At 34.6% G+C, this 11,992-nt stretch overlaps 2 protein-coding genes across 6 annotated transcripts; one reads left to right on the forward strand and one right to left on the reverse strand.

The window, feature by feature from the left end:
- Positions 1-300: 300 nt before the first annotated feature.
- On the reverse strand, positions 301-2,428 carry LOC114749841 (uncharacterized). 3 transcript variants are annotated; one of them, XM_028938384.1, is made up of 3 exons: positions 2,235-2,428; positions 800-1,529; positions 301-714 (listed from the first exon to the last, which is right to left on the reverse strand). In XM_028938384.1, exons 1-3 carry the CDS (start codon positions 2,349-2,351, stop codon positions 596-598), a joined length of 966 nt encoding a protein of 321 aa, XP_028794217.1. In that variant the 5' UTR covers positions 2,352-2,428; the 3' UTR covers positions 301-595. The 3 variants fall into 3 exon arrangements, with proteins under 3 accessions (XP_028794217.1, XP_028794218.1, XP_028794216.1); XM_028938385.1 differs by having other exon boundaries at positions 301-700; positions 789-1,529; XM_028938383.1 differs by having other exon boundaries at positions 301-703; positions 789-1,529.
- Positions 2,429-5,340: 2,912 nt separating this feature from the next.
- Positions 5,341-9,290, forward strand: LOC114749838 (UDP-galactose/UDP-glucose transporter 7-like). 3 transcript variants are annotated; one of them, XM_028938378.1, is made up of 8 exons: positions 5,341-5,661; positions 5,923-6,032; positions 6,418-6,523; positions 6,623-6,868; positions 7,949-8,059; positions 8,141-8,299; positions 8,440-8,583; positions 8,806-9,290. In XM_028938378.1, the coding sequence occupies exons 2-8, from the start codon at positions 5,992-5,994 to the stop codon at positions 8,971-8,973; spliced, it is 975 nt and encodes a 324-aa protein (XP_028794211.1). In that variant the 5' UTR covers positions 5,341-5,661; positions 5,923-5,991; the 3' UTR covers positions 8,974-9,290. The 3 variants fall into 3 exon arrangements, with proteins under 3 accessions (XP_028794211.1, XP_028794212.1, XP_028794213.1); XM_028938379.1 differs by lacking the exon at positions 5,341-5,661 and adding an exon at positions 5,809-5,827; XM_028938380.1 differs by lacking the exon at positions 5,341-5,661 and having other exon boundaries at positions 5,993-6,074.
- The last annotated feature ends 2,702 nt before the right edge of the window (positions 9,291-11,992 follow it).

Genomic DNA, 11,992 nt, shown 5'->3' on the forward strand with positions numbered 1-11,992 from the left:
CAATAAACCAAGACAACGAGCAGTGCACAATTTGCAGTTGAATTTGAATTCTTTTTCTTTTCTCAACATATGTTTGTGATATATGTATGAGAACGTAACATAATATGTAAAATTTTATAATGAACTAAAGAAAAACAAGAACACAATCAATAATAACAATAATAAAATAAAATTATTCAAAAAAAATTTAAATAATAACGTCTACTGATATAAAAGTAAAGAGAGTGAATAATAGTTAAACCAACCACTAAAATGAGAAAAACTAGAGAAGGTGGATAAGGAAAAAGAATGTACCCGCTTAGTGTGACTTTGATGCTCTTAAGATGGGTCCAGGCAGGAGCTGGGACCTCCCACACCATGCTAAAATCATCATCAGGGCGTACAGATCCAGACCTTCCAGCCAAATCCCTTACATGACCATAGCTTGGCAGGACTTCATACATATTACCAAGGTAACGTTGAATAACCTTTGCCTTCGTAACAGACTCCACAACAACCACAGTCTTTCCAGTGGGAGGATATAGCGGCTTGACAGTAATTTTCTCTGGAAGTTTCACTTCATTGATCACTTCCTGCTTTGACTCACTAGTAGCCTTCATCGATTTCCCTTTCTCACTGGAACTCCCACTTTTTTCTTTGACAATTTCTTCTTAGAAGCAGGTTTATCAAGTTCTTCTTCTGATGCAGTCTTTGTTGAATTCTTCTGTGAAAAAGCTGTCTCAGTAAGAATGTTTCAATGTAAAGGCTAAAAAGCATAATTTCCTCATTACAAATACTAATTTACTAACCTTTGAAATACGTGAGGAGCTCTGGCCCGTAGCAAAAAGATGCGATGCATTTGCTTCAGAAGAATTTATAGAATCCTGTGCACCAGCAACCTCTTCCGATGAATTGTTAACAGAATTCTTGTTCTTTTTACTTCCTGACTTCTTTCTTCCATTGAGTTTAGAGTCCTGTTTACTATTAGCAGGTGTTGCTGATGTCGACAATCCCTTGTCTTCAACTAGACACTTTCTTGAAGTTAACAGATCTACATCTTTCGAAACAGAGGTACCAGAAGTTACATCTCTATCTTTGCCATGAACAATAAAAGCTTTTGCCCGTTTCTTGTGTTTATTAGAACTCTTGAGGCCCAGAGTAGACTTATCATGCTTTCCATCTACGGCATTCACAGTATCATTTCTAGTTTCCACTTTCCGGACATAAGAAACATACCTCTTATGGAAAATCGCATCATTCGTTAAACTCCTTCCAAAACCTTTCTCCGGATATGGGAAACTGAAATTATTCAGAGATTCCACAGATTTACAGAACCCCGGTCTTGCAAGTACAGGGATAACAGCAGTGCGCCTTAAAACATCACTCGTACCATTGAAAGGACAAAAGCTTTGGCCAATGCTTGTATGCTTGATTGACATTGTCCCAGGCTTTCTAAATTTAACTTGGGAACTCTTTTGGCATTTGATACTGCTGGTGACGCTCCATGTTGAATGTGATATGGGTGGGTTCTGAAGTGCCCTTAATTGTAACTATAAAACCATTTCACATGATATTATTTCCAAAATCCAATGTGCATTGTCAAAATGAAAAATGCATCAGTAGCACATTATGCCGCAACACAGAGCTTACTCGAGAAATTCAGGACTCAATAATAGTAATCGTTTTCTCTGAATGCATTATTTCAAGAAAAGAAAAAGAAATAAATCCCTCCCTTGTTCCAGTTCCCGTAAGAGGAAAGAGTCAAGTCCCCTGATCTACAGTCCATGCAACACTTAACAAAATGCAGCTAAACTGAAGACAACTGCCTGATTCCTTATATAGTTTATCACGTCTTATCAGGATCGCTTAAGCGTATGTAATGGGATAGGAGTGCGTATAAACCAATGGCCAGCATCCAATTAGAAACAGGAAATGTCATTTCTCTCGAGGTATTGACAATCGAATAAGTAACTTCCATGTCTAAATCTTGTTAGCATACACATACAGACATATATAGGGATAGAGTGATGTCAATATATACATACATAATTACATACATAGATATACACACGTGTGTCTCAGCTTTTTTCCCATTATTTTCAGGATTGCCAATGCCACTGAGAGGCCGGTGAGAATTATGTTCTGTTTCATCTTCATCTAAGCGTATCCAAAGTACAGAAACGGTCCAAATGTGCAGAAGAATAACTAATGAGAACAACGGTGAGACAGAGAAAGAGGGAAGAAGAAAAGGTCACCATGAAGCAGAAGCGTCGGAGAGGCAAAGCCGTCGATGAAGGATGAGGAGAAAAAGTGAAAGAAGGGGCAGAAGTGGTCGTCGTGAATAAGTTCCTCTGCAGTTGAATCATGCTCATGGTGCCTTCATTTGGCTCTGAAACTAATGAAGACGGTGGTGCCCCGCGCTGGCAGCGTCAAGAGGGTGGGTTCAGGCCAGTGATGAGGGTTTAAGGCCAACGGTATGGTCTCCATCCACCTTGCTTATCTCTTTCTGATAGGCCGGGCTATTGAGTCCACTGAGCCCAATGGCCCAATTAACACTGATAGCGACTTAGAATGTGAGGGATTACAAAAAAAAAAAAAACTCAGCCAGGGCCTAACATGCAGAGAAAATTCAATTACAATACCTAAATTCAAATTTATAACTTGCCATTTTTTTCCTTAAAAGGCATATTTGGAAATTCAGCATAAGTATAAAAGTTTGTCAGCATGCATTCTCCATACCAGCAAGATCATATTTTATCAAAAAAATTATTTTCGAAAACTTCAATTTACGCTGAAGGCAAGGATCGCAATCCCAACACTAATCCAAACACCAACTTTCTAGGTGCATCCTACATTATGCATTGATTAGAGATTTAAGTGTAAAATTCAAAAAATAAAAGAATAAGATGATGGGAAGTTACTATATGCGTACAAGAGTGGGAGCGTGAGAGAAAATAATAGACGGGGGGATTTCACGGTTTGTAGAGTTTTGTGAAAAATGATTGTCATGTCATTTGCCTACACGATGCTTCGGTCTTTAATATAAAAGTTAGATAATTATTTTCTAAGTATTAAAAAGATTAATTAAATTGGTAATTTATAATAAATTGATGCTATCTTTCTCAAAATGTCACTATTAATTATATGGATTAGAATAAAAACCTTTTAACATCTGTAATCACTAATCACTATGGGGATTAATTTAGGAAAAATGAATAAATATGTAAGATAACATGCATAAAGACTTATATTTGGGACTAAACTGAATTTCTAATTAACATTTTTATATTTGGTGGATTGATTGAAAGCTATTTATCGAGGGAACATGGGATAACTAAGGTACATGTTTTTTATATTTAGGGTTTCTATGTATATAATTAGATACTCCACTGATCCATAATATAAGACTTAATCAACTAATTCGAGCAGAGCAAAGATGCGAGTTAAATTATTTGATATGACATGTATAAGAATGCTAGTTAAATTATTTAATGTGATATGTTTAAGGATGCTGGTTAGATTATTTAATATGATTTTTTTTCTAAAATACTTTAAATATCTTTCTTAACTTTCTCTCTCCCTGTCTTACTTGATTATTGTTAGAATAATATCAATAAGGTTAATTTTGAAAAAAAAATTAATTAACATGCAAAACATGTCTTATATATAAGACCAATATTAACTCTCTAATTAATTCATGTATTAATGACCGGAGGAGTATTATATGATAATTCAATAGATATTAGAGTTAATACAATTTTTGGCCCTTCAAGCCTGCCTTTATTCTGGTTCTGGTCCCTCAAGTTTTAAATCATAGGTATTCGTCTCTCAGGTTTCTTTTTATTTCAAACATTGATTTATGTAACTTAATAAAAATCTGAATCAATTTGCCCTTGAGGGACAAAAATTTGTGATTTGAAATTTGAGAAATGAAAATCAAAATAAAGACAAATTTAAAAAATAAAAAATTATATTAACATTAGATATTATGAAACACGCGCACAAGTCGTGAATGAAATTAGGAAAACTTGTGAACAGTTTTGATTCCAAATGTTCTGTCAGTTACAGAGTTGGTATTTTAGGGGGTGTTTGTCTAACTTCAAAAGTGCTTTTGAAAAGCATTTTTTCACAAATAAAAACAAATTCCTCTATATATTTACTTCATATGTCATAAAAATACTTTTAAAATCATGATTTTGTATCTATTAAACATTTTTTCTAGTTGTTGTGGCTAAGGACCAGCCTGTGTCATAACCTCCGCTAATCACCTAGCTGACATAAGAACATGTGTCTAGCGTCTATGGCCATACCATGGCACGTTGGACTTCAAGGAAGGAAATGGCATGAGAATTGCTCCATCCTGGACATCAAGCAATTTTTAACCATAATTTATAAAATATCATGTTATAAATATATGAGGAAAATTTTGTCATGAGTTACGCAAACGTAAACACTTAATATAAATAGTTTCAAACAAGCTTACCACATAAGTTTTTCTTGAGCCACATAAGCTAAAATTAACAACATTTAGGCTTATTTTGTTTTTGGAAATATAGATACTTTTCCTATTCTTTTTTCTAAAATTAATCTTATTGATATTTTCCAAACGACAATCAAATATAAGAAAAAAAGAGAAAATTAAGAAAGATGCTTATAGTATCTTAGAAAAATCATATCATATTAACTAATTTAACTAATATTTTTATTTTACTTAAATTAATTAATTATGCCTTATCTTAAAGATAGAAAAAGTATTTGTTTCGAAAAATCGTAAAAAAAGACTGTCAACATAGAAAAATCACAAATAAGGACCTATTACAATATTAGAATGTGTTTTAATAATAATAGTATGGGTTTTTATAACAATTTTTGTGAATTAGTCTTTGTGGGTAATTTTTTAATTTTAACAGTCCCTTTTTGTGATTTTCCCTATTTGTTTTTGAAATATACTACCTCTTATCCTAATTATAAGAGCCAATTGACTAATTTCAGGAAATTAAGAAAAGAAGTTAAGTTAGTTATTTGTAATAAATAGATGTTGTCTTTCTTAAAATATCCTTACTAATCAAGTATGTTAGTTTAAATTATAATTATTAGAAGTACTACCTTGAAAAAAATTGAGTAAATATAAGAGACAAAATAGATTGGAGTTTTATATTTAAACAAATATAAAAATTAAATAGGGTTTTATATTAAATATCGGAGGCAGTATCATAAAATGTAAAAGAAATATTCTTAATCGGTTAAGGGGAAAAACAACTAAACAAGCACCCGAAAACAAAACAGGTCTCACTTTTCACAGCTCACCACTCACGAGAGTATTCGCCCGTCTTGCACGGAAATAGGGGAGCGAGCGTGAGCGCGCGAGCGGCAAATGCCACTGTTACGATGGCGATAGCTACAGGCCACAGCGATTCTAACGGCACCTGTTTTGGTTTTTTTTTTTTTGGAGCACCTTTTTATTTCTTGTCATTTTTCTATTATGCAACCTCCTTTGTCAAAGTCTGCTTTCTCCTAACTTCACTTCACACTCTTCTTACTATATCCTCCCTCCTTCCACGCCCGTAATTCAGTTACATGCACAACCTGCCCTGATCTGCTCAGATATTCGATTTTTGCTCTCGCTTCTTCCTTTTTTCAATCTTCACGACAATCATGTAAACTTGAGGTTTTAGCGACCGGGTACTGCCTTCAAATCATATTTCTATTTTTTTTTTGGGGTGCGTTCTTTATTCTCGATAAGGGTTTTAGATTTGATGCCCGAACCTGATTTCGATTGACTTGTGGAGATTTGGGCTTTATGTAATTTAATCTTCGCCTGTCGAGTTTTCGTCTTTCTTTCCGTGAGGTCGAATTGGAGTTTTGTTGTATATTACATCCCATTGATTTTTTGTTCTTGTTCCCGTAATGGATTAAATGAGTTGGATTTGTTTTAATTTCCAGGGCTTTACTTGCTATTGACCTGGCCTTCTAGTGGTCATTGTTCATCAGATCTCGGTGCCATCATTGGATATGGACAGCCGTAGCGACGCAGAAACGAGTTCATTTTTGAGGTTTTCAACATGCGCCTCATTGATTGTTTGACTTGATATCAAGTGCGCTTATATTCTTATCGGCCTCTCTCAAAAGAACAACCTAATTAATGTATTCGTGGAAAAAATTTATGGCATTGTAACGCACAAGCTGCTCTATTGTCTGCTTTGGTAAATTCCAATGAGAGTGTGTGTACCGCCTCTTCTAAATGTTCGAGTTGGTAAACAATAATCTTCCCTCTAACGAAATTGATGAAGGTTAAAAGAAGATAAAAAATTTTTCTATGTTGACGTTGAGACTTAAGTCCTTTGATTCACCAAGAAGGCCATTTAGAATATCAACTTGTACTGCAGTATAAAAACGATAGATGCAGCTTCATATAACCATCCTTTTGTTTCCTCACAGTTTGTTTGCAGCTGTATCATATGGATTTGCCTCAATGGCCATGGTTTTTATCAACAAGGCTATCGTCATGCAGTATGCGCACTCAATGACTCTACTCACTATGCAGGTATTACAAGTTAAAAGAAACACAGCCAAGACTATTAATATTCAGCTAACTGCTTTGATTTATTGTTGACTTATGTTGGACAGTATCTGTTTTTCTCAGCAACTGGCTACGGCCATACTTGTACACTTTGGTCGTGGCACGGGATACACAAAAGCAAGGGGAATAGATCTGACAATGGCCAAGAAACTTCTCCCAGTTTCTCTTTTCTATAATGCAAATGTTGCTTTTGCACTGGCAAGTTTGAAAGGAGTTAATATTCCAATGTATATTGCGATAAAGAGACTGACACCTCTTGCTGTGCTCGTTGCTGGATGTTTCACGGGAAAGAGAAGACCCACAACACAGGTTTTCCTTCTTTTAAAAAAAAAAAAAAAAGCTTATTGAGAACAAGGCTTCGTGTATAATTAACTATTATCTAGTATAGACGTTATCATCTTATTTCTGCGAGGGGCAAGAGATGAACCAGGATAGGAAATATTGTGAAAACAATTAAGCAAAAAGAGAGAATTAAATGGGAAGGAGGAGAAAAGAAGAGGGAAAGTTCTTCACATTTATTTCCTTCTAATCATATCGTTTTAATGGTCCAAATTCGGAAGTTCAGTTAGGAAGGTGTAACTGGATTTGCCATGTATGTCAAAAGCTGCACAAAGCGAAGGGGTGGGGGAGAGGAGAATTATGTTGTTGTAAATGATGTTCATGATAAACTTGGTGGACTAAGCATTTGGGAAAAGTGGTTTCTCAAAATACTGCGCAATACATACTGATAAACAAGGGTTTATCGTTAAATTTTCTCTTCGAATATTTATTCCCTTTTTTCTCGTAAACAAAGTTGCAAAGCTGAACGCTTTTCATTGATTCTTATAATTAAATAGTCTGTTATATTAGTGCTCATGGCAAGTTTTCATCATATTCAAATACTTTTTGGAGAATTTGGGATGGTTCATGTATGAGAAATAGTAAAATATATCAATCAGCTAGGCTGAACAAAGATCAACCAGGCTCTATATAAAAGTATCTATAGCTTTCCGGAGAATAATTGATAGCAGAGCTTCAATGAAAAGAGAATTTTTCATTAAGAAGTTCTGATCCTCTCGTGGTTTATACAACATTGAAGTCTGAAAGGGGACCTTATTCTACAGTGTACCAACTCGGTGGTATACCTGCTTTCTTGTACTTGACGTGAGAACTATAATTGAACTAAGACTTGTTACCCTAAGTGCATACTACCAGAATTTCTAGAGCTGAATAAATGGTCTATGATGTTAAGTCTGCTGTCACTAGTATGTAACATGTAAAATAGCTGCTGCAGAACGTTAATGCAAAAGTCAGTTGTATAAATAATGTTTGCAGTTTTTTTTCATGTGACTACCAACTTTGATGGGTTTAGCTCTTAACTATGCAGTGATACATTCTGTCTAATTTCAGGTGACTCTTTCAGTAATATTGATTGCTGCAGGGGTTCTCATAGCTGCCCTTGGAGATTTTTCCTTTGACCTTTTTGGATATAGCTTGGCTTGCTTTTCTGTGTTTTTCCAGGTGAAACTCTAATGTTTGAATTTATGGTGGACACTGCCTCTAGTTGTTCTTGGTTTGCTCAGAGATTACTTGCTCATGCAGACCATGTACCTTGTACTGGTGGAGAGATCTGGTGCTGAGGATGGGCTTTCATCAGTAGAAATCATGTTTTATAACAGCTTCTTATCTCTTCCCTTTTTGATGTTTCTCATTATAGCTACTGGAGAATTCCCAGATTCTTTATCCGTATTACTTGCAAAGGTGAAGTCTTTAACCTGGTTGTTTTTATTGCAATTCTGTTGGAGTTGCAATATGGGATGATTTGTGACATAGCATGGACCTAAGGCTAGCAGTATTGATGCTTAAGATGATATCTAACGTAAACTTCATTCTTCTTGCAGTGTTCTTCTCTATCATTTATAGTCATCCTTATTCTCTCGTTGGTGATGGGCATTGCTCTGAACTACACCATGTTCTTGTGTACCGTTGTTAATTCAGCTCTAACTACAACTATTGTTGGTGTCCTTAAAGGGGTTGGTTCCACTGTAAGTTTGAACTATCTCAAGAATGTGTCATTTTTTTCATTTATAACTTACTACGCGGCACTAAAGTTTGATTTTGGAATGACTCTCTGAATCTTGTTGCATATCCAATCTTCCAGCATCTTCTTTTCTTCATAATATATTAGAGCGAATGAATTCCCTTTCTAATATTTTATCTATATTTTAACATGCAAACATTGAATCTGCCTCCCATTGCTTCTCCAGACACTTGGTTTTGTGTTGCTTGGTGGCGTTCAAGTCCATGCTTTGAATGTGACTGGATTGGTTATCAATACAGCTGGTGGTGTGTGGTATTCCTATGCTAAATATATGCAAAAAATGAACAAGACCACAAAGCTAGCCGTAACGGTGGATGAGGCACATCGAAAATAGAAGTGGCATTGATGGGTTGAGGCTATTACTAACAGTTCCACTGTCTTTATTTCTCTGATTTTCCCCGAAATTGTAAACTCCGGTGGTTGTTTTCTTCTCTGTTTGATTTGACAGTAGTCACGGTTGCACGTGGTGAGAGTATGCTCCTTGAAGTTACAGTTACATTGAATGTGCAGTTTGAATGATAAGAGATTTATAGATCTTTCCTTAAAATGAAGAACTGTGAAAGGAGATGAAGGATGTTTTGATTTTTGAACATGACGCCATGACAGTGCTCCTGAGCGGAGAAAGTAAGGAAAATATGAAGATCTAATCAAAATATTGTATACAATTTGTTCATACTTTTATTTATTTTCATAATACTACCTCCAGTCCTTAATATAAGATCCTATTTAATTTTTATTTTGGTTTTAAATATAAGACCCCAATCCATTTTGTATATCATGTTTATATTTTTTTTTTCAAAGTAATCCTTCTAATAATGATAGTTCTAATTAATACACTTGATTAGTAAGAATATTTTAGAAAAGATAATATGTATTTAGGACAAATAATTAACTCAACTTACTTTTTTAATCTCTTCAAATTAGTTAACTGGTTCTTATAATTAGGATCGGAGATAGTATATCAGTAATAATACTACTTTCGATCCTTAATATAAGATCCTATTTGACTTTTATTTTGGTTCTAAGTATAAGGTCCTAATCTGCTTTGTCTCTCATATTTATTTAATTTTTTTTAAGATAATTCTTCTAATAATTATAGTTCTAGTTAATACACTTGATTAGTAAGGATATTTTAGAAAAGACAATACCTATTTAGGACAAATAATTAACTCAAATTATTTTTTTAATCTCTTCAAATTAGTTAACTGATCGGAGGTAGTATAATAAACGTATAATTTGTATCTGAAGATATCTGATAAAAGCCATTTCCGAGGATGAAAATAGTGCTGTTCATCTGTCTCTTCCCGCATCACATGCGTGGACACATTTTATTAGACATGGGCTTGGCATTAACGAGGTGCATCTGGGTTGTGGGTATTGTGGACCAGGAATGCGTCCCCTAGAACATCACCGTATTGATCAAGAAGTACTTTTAAGTTTTTTTTCCTTCATAAATTGAAATAAATTTTTTTACATATTTATTTCATATATTATAAAAGTATTTTTAAAATTATAATTTTATTTTTATCCAAACACTACTTACATGTAAATAGGCATGACGTTGACATGATAATTGATATATCCTCCACCTGATGCATTGTCTGGTGGTTTTCTCGAAAGCCAAAGCCGGCTGTGTCTACTCTGTTTTTCCTTTTCTGATTCCAAGAAATGGATCTATGGAAAGCCACAGCAGATCAAATGGAGAAGGTCGCTGCGTAGTTCTTGTTCTGCAGAATACCCATGCATCCTCCTCTTCCAATCTTAGTAGTTACTGCAACTATCAAAGGACGGAAAGGCGAAACGAAAAAGAGTTTCAATGTCTTGTACCTCAACGAGTCCCCTCTTTATTCTTTTTGAGAGGACAAGAGGAGGTGCCCTTTTTCTTTACCTTTTTTTTTTCCTTCTTAAAATAAAGTTCTGTATGACAAAACTTACACAAAAGCAGAGAGTATTAGACTTGTTCATCCAAGTCCACTCATCTCTTAAACCCAAAAAGAGGGTTACTAGAGTACAAAATATTACTCCTTCCATTCATTTTGTTTTGTACCATATCATGTTAACTATTTTCATGAAATTAACAAAATTAGTTAAAGTTACCTAAATGAATAATTGACCTTACAAAGCAAAGAACCGTGCCTCACAGCTAGTCCCAAGCACCTAACGACTTCTTTTCTTTTCTTTTTTCGGGAGATAAAGTTTGCATGGACATTGGTGAACCCGGCAAGCTGGCAAATTAATGGATTGGAACAGAATAATATATTGGTCCACACATGCTACCTTGATTTCATTTATAACTGTAGGCCTTGCCTGCGTGGCTCTTTTCACGTATTCCAATCCTCTGGCTGTCAGCCGTTTGGTTGAACTATTTTCTCCCTTCCTTCTTTTTGTCAATCGTTTATGTCAATCCTCCGGCAAATTCGCTGGGACAGAGGAGCTATATGTACGATGTCCGAGTTTTTATTGTTTTTGCTGAAACTACTCCTCCGGTCCTTAATATAAGATCCATTTAACTAATTTGATTAGATTAAGGAAGTTAGGTAAGTTAGTTAATTATAAGAAATGTGACACATTTTTCCTAAAATACCATAATCATATTTCTTAATACCCCATCTTCCTCTTCTACTTGATTATGGTTGAAGGAGTATCCAAAGGGGTAATTTAGAGAAAATTGACAAATATGAGAAATGGGTCTTATATTTAGGACCAAAACCAACTCAACAATTGGGTCTTATATTAAGGACCGGAGGAGTATTAATTTACTTATTAGATCTGATTTATTTTAGAGATATCGTTGATCAGGCTAGAATGATTTTGTACAAAAACTCGAATGTTTCCAATTTAAACCTCATGTGTGCTAATTTTGTGCCTATTTCTTGGTTATACATGCGGAGGATTGGTAGACAGTTTTAGAACTCTCTGATCAATCACCGACTCACTGTGTTAAGGTCGTAGCCGGTACAAGGAGACTGTCTTAGGTTGTTTGTATGTTTTGTAATCTTATTCTATCGATGAATACGCGTTTTCATTGAAAAAAAAAAAACTCAGTTTTGTTATGTTTTCTATTATATTTTTTTGTATTTTTTTCATGTTTCAATTTGACTGATGACTTTTCTAGCATATCAATACATGTACCTCAGTGAAATGGATGAATTCGAAATTCTGAGTGATGTTGACAAAATTTGATGTCAAGGTCTCATGTGTGACCAGGGAGGCTCATTTGTGAGCCATATGAGACCCTCCTACCATACGATGCGAGACATTTTTATTTAAATTACTACCTCAGATCTTTAATATAAAAATTTGCCTAATTTTTATTTTGGTCCTAAATATAGGATTTCAATTTATTTTATCTC

The sequence above is a fragment of the Neltuma alba genome, unplaced genomic scaffold (genome assembly GCF_004799145.2).
Source record: "Neltuma alba isolate B1F8T4 unplaced genomic scaffold, ASM479914v2 tig00006192_pilon, whole genome shotgun sequence".
NCBI lineage: Eukaryota > Viridiplantae > Streptophyta > Magnoliopsida > Fabales > Fabaceae > Neltuma > Neltuma alba.